The sequence below is a fragment of the Clarias gariepinus genome, chromosome 16 (assembly GCF_024256425.1).
Source record: "Clarias gariepinus isolate MV-2021 ecotype Netherlands chromosome 16, CGAR_prim_01v2, whole genome shotgun sequence".
Classification (NCBI taxonomy): domain Eukaryota; kingdom Metazoa; phylum Chordata; class Actinopteri; order Siluriformes; family Clariidae; genus Clarias; species Clarias gariepinus.
This window is the reverse complement of record NC_071115.1, coordinates 6,275,891-6,295,169: the sequence shown is the minus strand read 5'-3', so window position 1 is coordinate 6,295,169 and position 19,279 is coordinate 6,275,891. Positions and strand designations below refer to the sequence as shown.

General features: G+C 39.1%; 2 protein-coding genes across 4 annotated transcripts; one reads left to right on the top strand and one right to left on the bottom strand.

Annotated features, from left to right (window-relative positions):
• The first annotated feature begins 1,418 nt into the window (after positions 1 to 1,418).
• Positions 1,419 to 12,070, top strand: mlx (MAX dimerization protein MLX). Of its 2 annotated transcripts, none has more exons than XM_053514744.1 (8): positions 1,419 to 1,600; positions 4,045 to 4,078; positions 4,164 to 4,253; positions 5,287 to 5,390; positions 5,621 to 5,723; positions 6,108 to 6,207; positions 8,766 to 8,967; positions 9,628 to 12,070. In XM_053514744.1, exons 1-8 carry the CDS (start codon positions 1,559 to 1,561, stop codon positions 9,682 to 9,684), a joined length of 732 nt encoding a protein of 243 aa, XP_053370719.1. In that variant the 5' UTR covers positions 1,419 to 1,558; the 3' UTR covers positions 9,685 to 12,070. The 2 variants fall into 2 exon arrangements, with proteins under 2 accessions (XP_053370719.1, XP_053370718.1); XM_053514743.1 differs by having other exon boundaries at positions 1,420 to 1,600; positions 4,042 to 4,078.
• Positions 12,071 to 12,559: 489 nt separating this feature from the next.
• Positions 12,560 to 18,947, bottom strand: psmc3ip (PSMC3 interacting protein). 2 transcript variants are annotated; one of them, XM_053514745.1, is made up of 8 exons: positions 18,838 to 18,947; positions 18,425 to 18,525; positions 17,221 to 17,310; positions 16,991 to 17,102; positions 15,863 to 16,008; positions 13,985 to 14,038; positions 13,413 to 13,472; positions 12,560 to 12,777 (listed from the first exon to the last, which is right to left on the bottom strand). In XM_053514745.1, the coding sequence occupies exons 1-8, from the start codon at positions 18,863 to 18,865 to the stop codon at positions 12,721 to 12,723; spliced, it is 648 nt and encodes a 215-aa protein (XP_053370720.1). In that variant the 5' UTR covers positions 18,866 to 18,947; the 3' UTR covers positions 12,560 to 12,720. The 2 variants fall into 2 exon arrangements, with proteins under 2 accessions (XP_053370720.1, XP_053370721.1); XM_053514746.1 differs by having other exon boundaries at positions 18,844 to 18,947.
• Between the last annotated feature and the right edge of the window lie 332 nt (positions 18,948 to 19,279).

Sequence of the window (19,279 nt, the reverse complement as noted above, 5' to 3'; positions counted from 1 at the left end):
GCGTTATTTAAGATCCCCACCATGTGGCAGACATGAGTATCAGCGCAACCAATCGTGGTTAACTAAACTAAAGGTCCTATACATTACAGAGTGTTTCTAAAGTTAATCATGCGCACTATTGGTCCTGCCATTATAACAAAACAATGCAAATCCAGTGGTGCATTACTGGGTGTTCTGGTGTCTATCGTGGCCTTTTTGTGAGGTTAGTGGAAACAGGCTGGCTGGAGTCTTGGGTGCACATGATCCCGTCACCAGTTTACTCCTATATAATTGATAATCAATGTGTTAAAGTTATATAGTGTTGATGTTATGGCTGATCAAAGTACTTTCAGTTTATAATCTGAGTAATAGATTGTACTTAGAGAGGGGGGGGGGGAGGGAAAGAGGGAGCAGTTTGGTGATGATGTAACTTAACTTCTTGTTACACATGTGAGTTGTGGAATGGTCCATTATTTTACAGAGGTGTGTGTGTTCAGGTTACAATGTTGAGTTTGACCCAACTAAAAAATAAAAATTAAAAATAAAAACATTCCCGGGAATTAATTCGGATATAAATGAATAAATAATGCAATAAGTGAAGTCTTTTAATGATCAGATTTAATTTCAAGATGTACATAAAGCATAGTTACAGATAACAAGGACAGACGAATGTCAAGGATCGGAGGCTAGACTCCCTGGGTTTAGCATCAGGGTTAATATTTATAGCCCAGAAATAAGCTGAAAATAAATATATATTATTGATAAATAATTTTTTTTAACCTTAAGGGTTTAATTCAAATGTAAATTTGAGATCAGCCCTGGTGTCTGTGATGTGTTGAATTATTATAGTATGAACATATTTGACTTGGAAATATAATATATATACTGCAGGTCACAGCAGTTTTTACTCAAGAAAGCAATTTAGAAGAAAGAAAGAAATTAAATAAATAAAAAGAAAGAAAACTCTATGTATTGGAATTCATATAGTAGAAAAATAAAAAAGGCTAATATAAATAACATGTATTTAAGTATTTCAGTGATTAACTACTTTATATATGGTGATAAATGTTTACTTTAAAAAATGTTAAACTTAAAAATGTATATATGTTATATACAGTATGTTATTATCTAATACTATATGTTAATTTTCAGATTTGAAAAACAAAATCCAGTATTGTTCTAGAATCCAGAAAACAAATCCAAACGTGTGTCCAAACTTTTGACTGGTATATATAAGATAAAAATATCAAGCAAGAAAAAAAAAAAATAAATAAATAATGCTATGTTATAGATAAAATGTATATACAGTAATTGGTCTTATATCAAATCCTCCAGCTTTAATATTTAAACGTCCTAACACACCATGTCACCCATAGAGGGCGCGCGTTTCCAGAGCAAGGCTTGTGTCTGACTTCCCCAGCCTGTTCTTCGCTGTAGTATGGCTGCGTCCCACATACCTACATACTGCCTGTCTCCGCGCTCTCCTTTAAGTGGAGAGTCTCCACGCATATACGCCCTACGTAGGGCCCTCATTATCCGTGAGGAAGTTGATTGGGATTGAGCCCGTGTTTACTCCAAGATGACGGAGCAGAGCGCGTCGCCGGAGGATCCCTGGCACAAAGTGAGCATAATTCTGTCATGTTTGTAGTAATTTGATGTTTTATTTAATTATTATTAAGCGAGGGTTGTTTTATGCCTGTGTTTAATCATACAAACACGCCAGGAAACAGTGCGCTGTAGCTGAGGTTAGTGGAGCTGGTAAATTAGCTGTTTGGCTAATCAGCAGCGCGTCGATGCTAAAAGTGAACACGGTGTTTAAACTCATAACGTGCTCGCGGGTTAGACACCTTTAAGAGTTGCTATTGTGTGTGTGTGTGTGTGTGAGAGAGAGAATTCCCAGCCAGTGCCCAAACCCTGTCTGTCTGCCTGCCAGTGTGTCTGTCCATCTGTCCCTCCGTGTGTCTGTCCATCTGTCCCTCCGTGTGTCTGTCCATCTGTCTATCTGCCTGTCTGTCCATCTGTGTGCCTGTCTGTCTGTCCCTCTGCCTGTCTGTCCCTGCATGTGCCTGCCTCTGTCTCCCTGTCTGTCCCTCCATCTGCATTATCCTTATGATGTGTCTAGCTCTTAATATGTCCACTTGTCTCACTGCATTTAGCTTGTCCTTTTGCCAATGTGTCCTTTTACCTGCCTGTCTGTCAATATGTCCTCCTGTCAGTCTTATCTACCAGTCTGTCTGTGTCCCTCACCCCATCTGTCTGTTTGTCTGTTGGTCCACCAGTCATACTATTTGTCTATGCGTGTCCATTATTTTCACTTTAGATATCAGTCTATGTTTATGTGCCTCCTAGTCCAATCTGTCAACTTTCCACTTTTCTGTTTGGGTCTCTGCCCTGTCTATTGGCCTGTCTATTCCTATATATATATATATATATATATATATATATATATATATATGCAAATAGTATGACTGGTGGACGGACAAACAAACAGACAGATGGGGTGATTATATATATATATATATATATACTACATACAATTATACTGGTGTGTATATGTATGTGTATATATGTGTGTGTGTGTGTATATATATATATATATATATATATATATATATATATATACACACACACACACACACACACACACACTAGGGCTGGGCGATTAATCGAAAAGTAATTGAAATCGACAATTAGAACCTATAATTGTAAAACTATATTATTTCGATTACTTTTCCTTTGAAAACATTACCGCGTGTGGAGTCACGTGACCCCGCTCCGTTACGTTATTTCGCCAACATGTCGAGCATGGAGAGCTTAAACACAGACAACTGAGCAACAAGAGCAGCTTGTACCAAAGAAAAATGCAGTCTCCGTTATTTGGACACATTTTGGCTTCAGTAAGGATGACACTGAACAAAATGAAGTCAGATGTAGATACTGTAGAAAAACAGTTTCGACGCCCAAAGGTAACACCACCAGTTTGTTTCAACACTTAAAGCACAATCACGTGTTATGAGGGCAAAAAATAAAATAAAATAATCGTTCATTAATCGTAATCGAGTTAAAATGTTCAATTAATCGAGATTTTGATTTTAGGCCAAATCGCCTAGCCCTAACACACACACACACACACGCACAGTACAGGCCAAAAGTTTGGACACACCTTCTCATCTATCTGTCAATGTGTTTTCTTTATTTCCATGACCATTTACATTGGTAGATTCTCACTGAAGGCATCAAAACTATGAATGAACACATGTGGAGTTATGTACTTACTTCACAGTCACCGGACTTGAACCCAATCGAGATGGTTTGGGGTGAGCTGGACCGCAGAGTGAAGGCAAAGGGGCCAACAAGTGCTAAACACCTCTGGGAACTCCTTCAAGACTGTTAGAAAACCATTTCAGGTGACTACCTCTTGAAGCTCATCGAGAGAATGCCAAGAGTGTGCAAAGCAGTAATCAGAGCAAAGGGTGGCTATTTTGAAGAAACTAGAATTTAAAACATGTTTTCAGTTATTTCACCTTTTTTTTGTTAAGTACATAACTCCACACATGTTCATTCATAGTTTTGATGCCTTCAGTAAGAATCTAACAATGTGAATGGTCATGAAAATAAAGAAAACACATTGTATGAGAAGGTGTGTCCAAACTTTTGGCCTGTACTGTATACAGTGTGTGTATATATATATATATATAATAAACCCATCTTTATGTCTCTTCACCTGTGTGTCCACCGTGTTCCTACCTTCTGTCCTGTTTTATTAATAAACCACAAAAAAAACGTGATGATTCAAATTGTTGGTGTTGAAAGTAAAAAGACAGCGGATGTGATTTGAGCGCTGTTAGGTTTTAAAATGATGAAGTGTGTGTCCGAGCTAAACAAGCGCATCTCGCGCTAGGGGGTGTTTTGTGTCCTAGATGCAGGGGAATAAAAGCAGGACATGTTAGTCAGGTCTGTGTGTTGTGTGTGATCACTACCTCCGCATGTCCCTTTTATTCAAGCTGATCTGAGTTTGTCCTATTTTCCCCGCTTGACACGCTCCACCTTTCCATGGCTCAGCAGTCAGACGGCACTTTCAGCGACAGCTTCGACCACAGTGAGTTCACGGTTAGATCTTTCTGTAGGTCATAATGTTTAACGATTTAACATCGAGTTTATGCCCTCGGATTCTCTTTTGACAGATTTCTTTGCGGAAAATGCGCGAAAGGGATCCGTGGTCTCCAGAGCTAACAGTATCGGCTCCACCAGCGCGTCATCCGTACCAAACACAGGTGACTGTTCCTGTCCTGCTTTTGGGTTATTATTCAGGTCTTCGGGGTGAATTTGTATATGTAATAAATAAATAATAATAAATAGAATTAGTAGCAAGGGTCTGTAAATAAAAAAAATCTAAATAAAAGTTTTTAATCAAGAACAAAATGAGTACAGAATAAAGAAATGTTTTAAATTGAACAACTACTATAAATGGCACAGGTGTTTTTAATACTGGTTACGCCCAGTGAAGGAGGCGTGGACTCTTTGTGTGTGACACTAAAAGCTTCACATTTGGATGTAGTCTCTACATGTGTGGTCTCTATAACCGCTCCAGTAAGGCCTTGTTCACACGGGCGTTACATTTTTGGATAAACGAACGCGCTCTGAATGTCCTATATGTTTTGTTTTATTTAAATTGTAGTTTGTGTGTTAAACCGTGGAGGCAGTGTTGGGAACTGGGTATGAAAGCCCTTGTCGTTTAGGTGCCTCCTTTTAATATGGACCATTTTGCTATATTAATCTTCTTGTTTTAAAAATTCTCATAATACGGCGACGTAGGGAGTGAAAAAAATTTCCGCCGCTACTGGGTTCACCTTCTGACTGCACAACGTTGAATTGTCTGACTGCATGAAAAGTTTTTTTGACGCTGTATAAACGCACGTCACCAAAGCCCGTGTAAACCCTCTCATTGACTCCTATGTGTAGAAAACCCTCTGCGCTTAATCTGCACTCACCCGCTACGATGGACAGAAAAACACTCGATTTTAACAAGGCCTTGAAGAGATGTGGTCTTTATATACCTGTCTGACACAGTGTGTGTAGTAGGTGTGGTCTCTGTACCTGTCACAGTGAAGGAGGTGTGGCCATTAAGGATGATCATATAGTAGGTATGTTCTATATACCTGTCAGTCAGCTTTAAGGAGGCGTGGCCTTTGTGCCTGACAGTGTAATAGGTGGGGTCTCTATCCCTGTCCATCAGCATAAAGGATGCGTTAATGTAAATTCTCTCTCAGGATGAACTAAGAGTCTGTCTCTCTTCATTTGTCTCAGACGATGAAGACAGCGATTATAAGCACGAGACCAAGGACTCGTATAAAGACCGCAGGAGGCAAGCGCACACACAGGCTGAGCAGAAACGCAGAGACGCTATCAAGGTAAGGTACTGAATTGCCGTAGTACAATAATAATAATAATATGTCCAGGGATAAGCCTTAAAAGTATTGGCCTCTCTTGTGTCACAGTGCAGTGTTTGTATTATATCACGCGAGTGAGTTTGTGTCTTTTATTCACTACGTGTTTATAAGAGATAAATGAGATGATGAGAGAATTTCCAGTTCTCTCCACAGCACATAACTGATGAATATTTTGACTTACATCCCTATAGAAAGGCTATGACGACCTGCAGTCCATCGTGCCCACCTGTCAGCAGCAGTCCGAGTTCGCCATGGCCGCACAGAAGATCAGCAAGGCCACGGTGCTGCAGAAAAGTAAGAGATTCGCACATCCGGCAACAATTAGACTGATCAGATAAAAAAAAGAGCAGATAATCTGTTAGTAATGTGAAACGTGGAAGAATATTTACCAATTATGGTGAGCATGATGGCAAGGAAACTGAGTTTACAAAAAAAAAATCAGATCAATGTCTCAGAGCAGGATATTGCAGGATACTCTATAAAAAGTTACACTTGTTGTCATGGAAACTTTGACACTGAATCTGATGAGATGTTGGAATCACAACGCTGAAATTGTGATGGTTTTTGTTTTTAACAATTTGTCACGAATAAAATGTCAAGAATTTTGATTCAGCATTTACGTGTAAAAAAAAAAAAAAAAAAAAAACAGCCTGTGTGTGCGCGCGTGTGTGTTTGCAGCCATAGACTACATTCAGTTTCTTCACAAAGAGAAGAAGAAGCAAGAAGAGGAAGTGTCCATGCTGAGGAAGGAAGTGATGGCGCTGAAGATTATGAAAACGTGAGTGAGGTTCAAAAAAGTGGAAGGGTGAAGGTACAGGGTTCACGTAAGTCAAGAGGTTGTTTAATAAAAATAAAAAAAAGCACATTTAGTCAAATGAGGAAGTCTTTTTTTGTTGTTTTTATATTTTATTATTTTAATATGATAATCATAAAAAAAAAATTCAAACAAGGAGTGCCGCTAAACAAGGCAGGAAAAAATAGTGCGTTCTGATTGGCTGAAAGTACACTATTGATGATTATAGCCTAGAGACTCGGTAGGATAGGATGTGTTTAGTAGTAGGTAGGGTACAGGAAACGAACAAGCTCTCATAGAAACAATTACATGGGAACGTCAAATCCCACCTTCTGACCTCAAGCCATTGATAAATCAGTATATATTAAATAAATGGCAAGCAGAAAGTGAAGAATACCAAAGAGAAGAAGAAGCAAGAAGAGCAGAAGAAAGGAGAGAAAAACAACAAATTATTTGAAATAAACCCAGTGGTGAGGAAAAGATGCTTACATCATACAAATTTAACCCATGCATATTTATTAAAGGGGTGAGGAAGCTCAAAAATGTCAGTAATGTAGCATTACTCCAACAATAGAACATATACTTTTGACCTGCCCAAGGTTTAATACCATAAGAAAACAATTTTCTCTAAAAAAAAAAAACGCATTACGCAAGTAATTCTGTAAGACGAAACCAGAAAAACTTTTACAATATTTAGTAAAAGTGCACCTAAAAAATCTTGTTGTAAGATCTTGTTCTTCTGGCCAAGCCCATGTTATAATGTGATATTTATTTATTTATTCTTTTTTTTTATTAAATTATTTTTCTCCACTACCCTTTAAATCCCTTACATTATAGCATAATATTATATTGATTCGAATAAATTAGTTTAGCACCCTAAAAGCTGATGAAGCTGATATGGCAATAAATCCTAATACGAACAAACAAATATTAGTAGGGACGGGAATTGCTCAAATGCTGATTCGATTCTATAAATATTACAATTTTATAATTATCCCCATTTGATATTAAAACCCCACGCGTCTTATTATTAGTATGAGAGTTTTTGGCGCCATTGATCAGGCTTTATCTGAGCTGCTAAGAGGACGATGATAACAGCGTGACACGAGCAAAGTTCACCATGATGAAATGAAGTCCTTTAGGAAAAGTATTTGTGTGTGTGTGTGTGTGGGTGTGTTTGGGGGGGGGCGGGGGCTGAGGTGTTTTCCTCTAGACTTTATTTCAGTGTTCTCAATTCCACCAAAACCCGAGCTTGCTTTATAGCTTTTCCATTGTTATGCCAGAATGTTCTCAAATTTAGATTGTACGATATAAATCCTAGACTTGAAAAAAAATCATAAAATGTTTTTCCTTTAAAATAATCATACAGTGAAACCTCGGATTGTGAGTAACGCGGTCTGCGAGTGTTCCGCAAGACGAGCAAAGATTTTTAATAAATACATTTTAAACAAGTCTTGGTTTACGAGTACCGAGCATTATGTATCATGCATGCGCTTCTTGTTTTGATGCCGAGCGTCACGTGATCACAACTAAGCCAACATTTTTTCACTCTTTTGCGCTGCGGAATTGTGGGTAATCGCCTCCCCTGCTGGGTCTTGGCGTGCGTCTATTACTGGTATAATCAATATTCGTGCATGTGTGTACTGTTTACTATAACACTGTGACCACGTATGTGCGTGTGTAAAACATTTTATTTTGTGTCTGTATGCGTGTGTACAGCGCACGTGATGAATAAAGCAAAAGCAAATCTTATTAGAGAGGTTAAAGATCCATTTTCTCTCTTTGCTCAAGGCTCAGCCTGCTATTTGTGTCTGTGCGTGCGCATCATTGGACACCGTGTCCCACACACACACGCAGACCCCTCCTACTTTCACCTTCACAGAAACACACACTCTTTCTCTCTCCTCTACACAGAGACACTGCTCTGTTGCAATTCTTTTCAAAGTGCAGGTTAATTTGTTTTTTTTTTTTACTTTACAGCAGTGATTCCGTTAGCGTGTGGCTCAATCGAGTGTCATTAGAGAGATTTCGGGCTTATTTTTCAGATAAAACAGTGTTTCCGTTGTGTGCGTGTGTGTGTGAAAAGAGTGGAGGAAGGGTAACTGTGTAAGACGAGAAGGGAAGGGGCTCCTTACTTTAACTTCACACATACACGTCGCCTGTGTGCACAAACGGAAACACTTATTTGTCGGGATTTTATTTTCCTTTTTTTTTTTAAAAAAGGTAAAGTGCAGGTTAATTTGTTTTATTTTTACTTTATATTTTGTATTAATTTTTTTGTATTTTTATGTATGTTTTGGGCTGTGGAACGAATAATTTAAGTTTCCATTATTTCTTATAGGAAAAATGGATTTGGTTCACAAGTGTTCCACTTCCGGACTGAATTATGGTTGTGATCCAAGGTTACACTCTAGTGAATTTAATGTAATCCTACGCCATTATCACTGATAGAATGTCAAAAATATGGATTTTTTTTTCTTCATTTTGTATACCTCTTTTATTCAACCCACCTGTTTACAATGTTGCACCTGTGTGTCGTACAGGAACTACGAGCAGATTGTTAAGGCTCACCAGAACAACCCTCAGCAGGGAACCGAGCAGGTTTCCGATCAGGTTAAGTTCAGCGTGTTTCAGAACATCATGGATTCTCTGTTTCAGTCGTTCATCACCTCAGTGTCCGTCAGCAGCTTCCAGGAGCTTTCGGCCTGCGTCTTCAGCTGGATTGAGGAGCACTGCAAACCGCAGGTTACACACCCTGACACACACGTACTGTACACGCACACATCCATGCTCAGAGGCTCGCTCATTCACCTAGATTACCGTCCTGTCTCCATCAGCCTTCATAGAAAAGGATGACTGGTGACCAGACATTACTATCAATTCTTTTTTCTTTTTTTTTTTGGATCTGGTAAACCCATCATCCTATGTCTGGTTTCAATGATTTAGTCCGGGAGAACGATGATAGAAAATGTCCCGTCCTGTAAAGCTGTCCTAATGGAAAATAATCAGAATTTCGGAAAATCCTTAACAAAACAAGAGTTCACAGTCCAATATAGTGGGAAACAGCTCTGAGACAGAATGGCGTCCGGGATTCGCCTTACGATTCAAAGGCACAGAGACGCCACTGCTACATTTGACATGAGGAATGAGATGCATTTCCTTAGGCACGCTTATGGTTTTTGGCAGTGTTGAGAAAGAAAACAGAGATATGCTTTTTATATTCATGTCAAGGGGTATAACAGTCACTTTGTCTGACTTAAGAACAAATCAGACTTACAAACATGCCCCTAGAATGGAGTTTGTTCGTAAGTTTAGGACTACCTGTATAAGTGTAAAAACGCTGTTTTTAATTGAAATGACATGGTTACTGTTTTGTTTAAAAGTGTTTGTGTGTGTTTTTCACAGACGCTGAGGGAGTTTGTGGTGGGAGTCCTGAGGCAGCTGAACGGCCAGCTGTATTAACGTGCTGGAGATCTTTCTCTCTCTCTCACACACTCAGGATGTGCAGACATGATGAAACTTCAGGTTCCTCCTTGCCTATCGACTCTACCAAAGGCACAGATTATTGTTGTTGTTGATGTAATTCTTTATCGTGATTATTATGGTTATTGTTATAATTACAGGGTTGTAAATGCCTGTCCCACAATGCAACACATGATACACGCTGAGCCGCTTGGTTTTTCCAGCAGCAGTAGTTAAAGAGTGACAAAACTGAATGTTGGTGAGACTGGGGGAGAAACGTAATTCGTGAAATAGAGACGGTTCTTGCCTCCGTTTAAGGCAGAAGATATGGAGGTTAATATGCGCTTGTTTGCATTGTGCGACAAAAGACAGCCACGTGGACTGGGGTGTGTTCCAGGTTCAACATGAGTGAGGGATCACAATATACAAAATCACACCACCGTTTTCTTATAATGACATCATATCCGACATCTCAGAAATGATGCAGACCTAATCACGTATCTGGGCCTCCTTTAGCCTTAAGCGAGCATTAGACAAGCCTTGGTTTGTCATCTTTGCTTCGTAATGTCAAAACAAAATTACATCACCGCTTCGTGCTGGACTACCCCTCACCCAAAGAGCACTCGCCGTTCTTATATCTGACCGTGTGTTCCTAAACTTAGCCATGTTTGGGCCAGGGTTTTCTGCTTTCAAAGGATTTCAGGGAGTCCATATTTCTAAACTCTGACGTGTAATTACCTTAACTGATGTCCCGTTTACTTTATATCTACTCGTTCACTCAGCCCGAGAACCTTCCAAAATGAGAAACTGGGACTTTTTAAATAAGAAATGGAACTGTTAAATCCGAGATGGAGATCCAGACTGTTAGTTAATGGGTGCACTAGACCCTTATCAAATGTGATGTCTAGAATTTTGGCAAATGGGAAAACAAATCTTTTTGAATTTGCACTCCAGAACCTTCCCAGATAGAAGCTTAGCAAATGGGATCTGTGAAGCTTTTCCAACTGGGAGCTCCAGAACCCTAGCTAAAGGGATCTCTTCAGCTTTCCCAAACAGGATTTCCAGAAACTTGGAAATGAGCAACGGAGCTTAGCGAATGGGATCTCTGAAATATTTTCAAATGAGCAAATGGGTACACTGCAGCTTTTCCAAATGGGATCTCCAGAACCTCAGCGAATGGGGGATCCTTGGAATATTTCCAAATGAGCAAATAGGATTTCTGTAGCTATTCCTAATTGGGCCGCTGCAACATTCCCAACAGGATCTCCAGAACCTTAGAGAAAACAGGATCTCTAGAGCATTTCCAAATGGGATTTCCAGAACCGTAGCAAATCTCTGGATCTCTTGCGCTTTCCCAAATAGAAGCTCCAAAACCAGCGACAGCAGTGTCAAAGCTGGAGCTTTTAATTAATGGCAAGTCTCTGAGATCTTTTCCAGGCCAAGTGCTAGTGTGGTGTATGGAAACACAATTCCGCCCTGCTTCTGACTGCACCAACAAAGCAAATATTTCACTTTTATGAATTACTTAACAACTTAAAGCAGTTTTTACAAGAACGGTAATGCGTTTGGTTAGAATTTGTGATCCAGGATGGTGAAGGTCTTGGTTCACTTAAGACTACTCGCTCTGGAGCAAGAACGAGGCAGCGTCCTAGAAATACAGCCTGGAAAATCCCTCCGGGAGAAACATCAGACCTCTAACTTGGGTTCAGTCATAAGAAAGAGAATCACTTTAGCTTTAAAATGCAGGAGACATTCTGCTGAAGCAGCTTTTACACACTTAAGCCGTGTTGACCTCTGTGTGCAAAAAAGGAAGTGCGATCACGATAGTCCCACGCGACTCTGTAGTGCTCGCTAACACACCCCAGTTCCACATGGTGTTTATCAGTAGCTCTTAAAACCGATGCAATAACGTCAGTGTTTTATTATGCATGCTAAGTGTGTGCGCGCGCGCTCTCTTGCTTACCTCTGAGTCAGACTCTGTTATTTTCAGACCGTTTTACGGGTGTGTGTGTGTTTGTGTGTTTTCGAGAATGTTATCTACACGCTGAACTATCACATGTTCTTTCTTGTTCGTTACCTCGTATCCAGATCCCAAAGCACAACTTTTAATTACATACAGAACGACGGTTTCGCTAAGGTGAGACCGAACGTAGCGAGAAGTCGTATTGTTCCCAGAAGCAAAACAACTGCTCATTCAGGTGCCTTGACTGCGGTGTTGAATGTGCACGAAATCACATGGGAAAGGGGAAAAAAACAACAAAATATTTTTTTCTTTTTATTTAAGGTGTTAAGATTTGTCTTTGGGGACATCCTTAACTTTAGTACAAGGTATTTTTATGAGTTTGGAAAGAGCTTGTAAAGCAAAATAAAGTGTTACAAAATAAGAGCCAATCAGAGTCTGGTATGCAAATCAGGTGACGCAGTACCAAGTTTCCAGCACAAGGGGGCAGTTTTAGCTAGCATATTTATGTATTATTTTTTTTAATGAGAAGAAAATGATTGTGTTGAGCTATTTATTATTCAAAACATTTTCAATTAAATTTTTATTTTCTTTTTACATACAAGGATTAATCCCAGTCCTGGATTAAACGCAAAAGAAATGAGATTAATACAATGAACCAACCATCTCAGGAAAAAAATAAAATATATACAGATTTCTATGTTCGTTTAGGATTTATTTTAATTACTGAGTTGTTTTAATTGATGCAGTGCTGGAAGAAAAGGGACTCTTTCTGTCTATTAGCCATACCGTGGGACACTCCACGAAAAAACGCAGCTCAGTGCATCACTCTGTGCTTAAGACCTCTGCTGATTATAACCAGAGATTATCGTAATATCTGAATATTTTTGTATGAACGCTCTTTGTAATTGGAAAAAATAAACATTTCATGTTGAAACCTATTTACATTAGTTTTTTTTTTTTTTTTTTTCTAAATCAAATCACACAAGCCATGAATAATACTAGTAGTGATCCTTCAGGGAATCTCCTCTGATGCGGACCTCGTTCCCGGCTCTGGAGATTCCGCGGTTCTGGTGTCAGACCACAGGAACCGTCACTTTATGATCCTCGTCGGTTTCGACTCCGACCTCCTCCTGATCGGACCCAGAGACAGGACACAAGGGTTAAAGAACAGTGGAAAAAATGGATAGAGAAAAAAATTATATATATACACAGTGCATCACTTTTTCCACGTTATGTCACAGCCTTATTCTAAAATTGATTAAATAAATTTTTTTACTCAGATGTCTACACACAACACCCGATAATGACAACATGAAAAAAGTTTACTTGAGATTTTTTGCAAATTTATTTTTAAAAAACTGAGAAAGCACATGTACATAAGTATTCACAGCCTTAGCCATGAGGTTCGAAATTAAGTTTCGGCGCATCCTGTTTCCCCTGATCATCCTTGAGATGTTTCTGCAGCTTAATTGGAGTCCACCTGTGGTAACTTCAGTTGATTTGCAAAGGCATACACCTGTCTATATAAGGTCCCACAGTTGACATTTCATGTCCGAGCACAAACCAAGCATAACAAAAAAAAAACGTACATTTTACTTTCTGCTGTTTTTTCTGAAAAAAAAACAGTTTGCTCTGACACAAACTCTGCTTGTCCTGGGTGTTACAGATTTATCCATGGCTGCAGATTCACACCTCACAATTATACTGTCAAAATGTCAGAACATATATTTTTTAAACAAATATCGATATCGGATCGTTATCTTACCAGAAATTCTTTCTTGCTCTTCGGGTAACCCTCAAGAATGGAGCCGATCATATCGGTGGCCTGGATAATCAGAAACAACACGCAAAAAAATAAAAAAATAAAACACTCAGAAACATGCTGTTAGAAGAAAGTAATCAGAGACGCACTGGGGTAATACTCATGCTCTTATACCTCAGCATTTAGTTAACAAATACAATTTTTACTATTTTTATGAATTAACGAATTATCACACATCATACATTTTACCTTTATGGTTAAATTTAGGAACAATTATAACCGTCGTCAGACAAAAAGTGCTGACACTGGAGACAACAAGTAAAGTAGTGAAAAACAAAAACAAAAAAAAAAACTCCAACAATTACATAACGCATTTCTAATTAATTAGCAGCACCTTTTAAAATGCAAGCCCCAGTAAATAAAAAACGCTGACACGTTCAAAAGAAAGAGTTTCTACACCTTCTGTCCAATCAGAGTAAAGAACTGAACAGATACACAGACATTCTGTGGTGTAAGAGTAGAACATTTTAATTCCGCATCAGTCACTTTATTTCTGGAGAGCGGGAGAGGTTTACCAGTCTTTTGCGTTTCTTCCACTCCTTCACGTAGAGGCTTCTCTCCTTGTATACCTGTGAGGAAAATACAAACATACAAACAAATTAAATTAAAGCTTTCTCTGTATGTAGTCAGGTACTTGTTAAAGGTGACGTTCACACTCAAATCAAATGCACATGAGATGTGCTGTTAAAAAAAACGCGTGATTCAGCCACTGCTGTGGTTCGCATCCATAATTAGGGCCCAAACACTATGACATCAGCCATAGTGTGTGAGGAACCGCCATAAAACTGGGCCTATTTGATCTCAATACATTGAGGATGCAAAATTGCGGAGGGATTTTTGATATCTTAAACGGGTCAGCCGTGACGACGCCTTTGATTTATGCCGAAATGTGGTTAATAACTTTCTGCGTGACATCATTGTGTGATGCTTGAAATTTCTCCTTTTCTAAAATGATGTCATGACGGTATTGGTACGTGTGCCCATCAGTGCACACATGTCTTTCAGGTGCACCGGAGTGGCGATGGTGCAGGGTGCTTGGGTCGTTCGCAAAAACGCACCCGATGGATTTTGATATACTCCTTCTAGGGAATTTATCCGATCGTCACCAAACCGGGCCGATGTGATCTAAAGACATCGAAGACAATAAATTGCAGAGGGATTTCTGATATCTCAAACGGGTCAGCAGTGATAATGCCTTAAACTTGTGCTGGAAAGTGGTTAATACCTTTGTGTGGCCTTATATTAAGTGACATTATATTCAGTGACACGTTTAGTGAGATCACGTACAGGGACATCATAGCGTAATGTTTTTTTCCAGCGTCTGCGGCCTATTCTACACACGTACACATCACAAATGTTAACACCCACAATCGCATCTCTCACACACACAGACACACTTATATCACACACCCATTACAAATGTTAACACTCTCACACTCACACACGCAGGCATACACAAACACACCCTATATCACACACATACACACACACCACAAATGTTAACACTCACACACACTCACATCTCTGTCTCACTCGCCTGCACGCAGAAATATACACATACATCACACACACATCACCAATGTTAACACACAGACTCGCACACCACACACAAACATGCACAAACACATTTACTTGTCACACGCACACACACACACTAACGCGCTCAACAAATATTTAGGGTCAGTCCGGTATAGTGTGTGACGTGTGCAAGTTTTATACTGAAACAATAACTGATTATATATACATGTTATAAAACATGTGCGAAACATGTATAACTTGTTATGTGCGACTTGTCACTTGCTCCCTACACCCTTCTCAGTTCCCTTGGAACTAAACATTTTCGCTCCCTGCGGTTTGGAATCACATTTAACATGGCTAAACACACTGTGAAGTGCAATTCAATCGGAACGCACCATCAGTTATGTCAGACGTCCGGGAGCTCATGCGCTTCTGGTTTTATAGGTTATAGCGACACCTAGTGTTCAAGTCAGAAGGTGGATATAAAAGAGTTTTGTTTTGTTTGTTTTAATCTCTTGTTAAAATCCCAATTTTAAGAAGAGATGAAAACAAACAAAACAAAACTACATTCTCTGACCAGAAATCGATTGATTTATTTTCCCACAGTAACTGCGTCCAGTCGCTCGTATTTACCTCAAAACAATCTGGCTGGTTTCTGAAATCGGGCATTAAAACTTATAAAAAAAAATGCTTTTGAATTATAAACGAATGGTGTTTTTTCACAGCGCTGCTTGAGGGCAGGAAATTATTATTTTTTTATTACACTTCTAGAATATGAATTTGAATATCCGCACACTATAAACTAATATGTAATGTCACCAGTTTACATCGTTACACACTGGCTTGTGTGTGTGTGTTAAACAGAGATCCCTGACCTTCTCTCTCTCCTCGGGCGTGACGTGATTGGTGGCCGTTTTGATTTTGTCCAGTCGTGCTCTGTAATCTTCACACTCGGCCTTCAGCTCCTTAATCTGCGTTGTCATCTCCGCCGTGGTCAGTGAGTTGTTCAGCTCCTTCAGCTCTGCATAAAGTAAAAAAAAATAATAATAAATTAAAAAAAAACATACACAGCAAAGAATGTGAAAGTTAAAGGTGTAAGAAACATTTATGGATAATTGGATGAATGGGAAAATCGTACATTTTTCCCATGTGTGTGTCGTTCTTGTTGAAGACGATGACGTCAACCTTTGAAACCATCAAGTTTTAAACTTGTACTAATTTTATATGTTTAGAATTACATTTTATTTTGTCGGACATGTGGCGAAGAAAAGAAAGTTAGTTCCTGTTATCAGTTTCCCCGACTTACGAACGAGTTTCATTCTGGAAGCAGGTTCGTAAGTCAGATTTGTTTCTAAGTCTGAAGTGAGGCTTATACGCCTTTGACACAAATACACAATGTAAAGCATACCAATCCACTGGATTATATCTCTGTCCCCTTTCCCTACACTGCCATCAAGTGGCCAAAAACCATAACTGCGCCTAAGGAAATGTTCGTGATTTGATTTGTATGCACAGCGAATGTTCGGAGAACCGCAGTCTATTCGTATCAGTGGAAATTCGTAACTCGGATGTTTATGAGTCAAGGACTTACTGTAATAATAATGGCGCACGTACGTGCTGCTCAATAACAATGTACTTTTTTTTTATTAATTTGAAGTTAAATGGAGACTCCTTTAAGAAATGCGGAATTCTTCTCATGAAAAACATCATGGCATAAACTAACATTGTTCGCTGTTAAACAACAAAACACTTCTATAATTCTATAATTCAGATCGAGATATACATCACTTGCGATGCGAGTCCCTGTGAATAATCAGTTACTATGGAAACGATGCTTGAACATAATCAACACATTTCATAGGAATTCTTGATTTGCAGCTGCTCAGGTGGTGTTAAAGAAAACACATTTTTAAAGAAAACACTTCCATACAGTTTTATATTGTATACGTGATATACAGCAGGCTTTCGTGTGTGTGTGTGTGTGTGCGTGTGTGTGTGTGTACCTGTATCGAGTTGCCTGCAGGTCTGCGTCACCGCCTCCACCTGGCTGTTAAGCTCAGAAATGCGGCAATCCATCTGCTTTAGATCCGCATCACTTACATCGGCAAACTGAGACTGAGATGGATATTTAAGATACACACACGCGCACAATGTTAAAGGTGTGTATTTCTCACCGATAGATGTATCACCAACTGCTTTAAAAATATGTTACCATATTTAAAAACATACACACCTGATCTGCAAAGTAGATCTTCTGCTTGCCGTAGACCTTCTCTCTGATACGGCCTTCTTGTGCAAGCTGCTCCATGGCCTTTACCACTGCCTACACACACACACACACACTCTCTCTAAATAAACACGCCAACAGGTGGCAGCATGTGCAGTCACAGGGAGCACCGACCTTCATAAGTCAGTGTGCCAAAAGACATCCTCCTGTGTACACTAGGAGCTGTGCAACTGGTGCTATTTTGACCACATGCGTTATAGGGCTGAAACAATTCCTCGAATAATTCAATTACAAAAAATGATCGAGGCAAAATCTTCTGCCTCGAAGCTTCTTTTAATAAATTTTCAAAGCTTGCGTTATGTTTTTGCGCCATTATTTGTTTGGCGTGACACAGCGTGCTTCCGGATGCAAGCCGCCAGTAAACACTGACAAAGAAGCAGCGCTTACGTCACCCACAAAGCGGAAGGGGACACAAACAGTTAGCTGTGTATTTATTTAATGGAGCGTTCTGTTGCGGGCTGCAAAATGGAAAGGAGCAATAAAAATATCAGCGAGCCAAAGAGAAGAAGAAACCAAAAAGAGAAAATGACAGAAATTGTCAGTAAAGGCTTATGTTATGCCTGAGCTGTAGATTTAGAAACTTTTAGTCCTGAAAGTTAAGTTGCACAACTTAGGGTTTTTGTGTAATTGTTTATTTTAATGTGTGCCTTAGTTTTTTTTTTAATACTTAGTCATTTGAAATACCTTTTTTTTAGTTGTTGCATCTGAAAAGGCTTTAAAATAAGAATGTATGGCACTGTAATGCACTTAATTCATCTCAGGTAACTTTAAGCTATTTCTTGTATTATGAATAATGACTGTTGAATGTTTCTTTTTGATTAAATGTTGTACTGTATGCATTTAAAAAATAAAAGTTGCTTTTTTTTCCAAAAAGTAAACCAAATAATTTGGGTTTCTCTTATATATTTTACTTGCTGTTTAATTAAGCAAAAGTAGATTTTATCCAATGACTCAATTTTTGGTGGAATTTGGCAGAATAATAAGGCCTTATTATTATTATTATTATTATTGTATGTTTTGTTTAACCAGTGCATTAAGATAAACCTGTGTTTTGAGCTACAGCTCTTATAGAAACCTCCTCAACACATTCTGACCAATCAGAATCGAGAACCCTGCAGCGATGAGCTACTCGGTGACTTTTTGCTGATACCGTTTTTCCGAGTCCGTGTTGCTTCTGCAGGTTACTGAACACATCCTGCGCGCTGTACGGCCTGTTTTTCTCATTCAGATAGGACAGGATGATGTCTGATGCTGGAATAACATTGAACACACATACACACAAAAAAAAACAAAGATTGTACACTAAATTTAAACATTTACACCAGTTTTTAAATAAGTCCCGCCCACACTGATGTCTGATTTGTTCCCGCCTCCTGCGCTACGATTGGCTATTCATCAGAACACAGCCAATGGGGCTTGCTAGAACAAATCATTAGCCAATCATAGCACAGAGAGAAATGGCGACTGTTAGCGTATTCGCTACTAGCTAGCAAAGTATACTCACATGAAGTAAAATAAATCGGTATTGTCAGGTACTTTACACAGACAATAAATAATGTTTACATTTACCCGCGGAGTCCTTTTTACTCATTTTCAATCTTCAACAGCGACGGAACAATCCTTAAATCGTGTTCTGGTTTTTCCTCTTAGGGTTCGCGCGCCGCATTTCATCATCAGTGACGCGCCCGTGACGTCATTTCCGGACAGGAGAGTTTGGGGCCAAGCACTGAACACTCGATGTCTGGTGCTTTATGAAAGTTGTGAAATGTTAACATTTAAAATGTGTTTCACTTGTTCATGTAATTCACCCCACACTTTAAGTTTTAAAGTCTGGTTACACAAAACTTCACTTCAAAATGCCATTTATGTTTGATAATGACTCTTATCTACTGCAGTTTCCTCCCACAGTCCAAAACCATCAGGTTAACTGGCGTTCCCAAACTGTGCCTGTAGTGTGAGTGTGTGTGTGTCTGCACTGCGATGGGGTGGCATGTGGTTCGTGTGG

Coding starts and splice junctions, on each gene's coding strand:
- mlx (XM_053514743.1), top strand. CDS start 1,559: ATGACGGAGCAGAGCGCGTCGCCGGAGGATCCCTGGCACAAA. Junction 4,079..4,163: donor CAGCGACAGCTTCGACCACA/GTGAGTTCACGG, acceptor CTCTTTTGACAG/ATTTCTTTGCGGAAAATGCG. Junction 5,391..5,620: donor AACGCAGAGACGCTATCAAG/GTAAGGTACTGA, acceptor ACATCCCTATAG/AAAGGCTATGACGACCTGCA.
- psmc3ip (XM_053514745.1), bottom strand. CDS start 18,865: ATGAGTAAAAAGGACTCCGCGGGTAAAT. Junction 17,311..18,424: donor AACACGGACTCGGAAAAACG/GTATCAGCAAAA, acceptor GTGTGTGTGTAG/GCAGTGGTAAAGGCCATGGA. Junction 13,473..13,984: donor GGAAGAAACGCAAAAGACTG/GTAAACCTCTCC, acceptor CTGATTATCCAG/GCCACCGATATGATCGGCTC.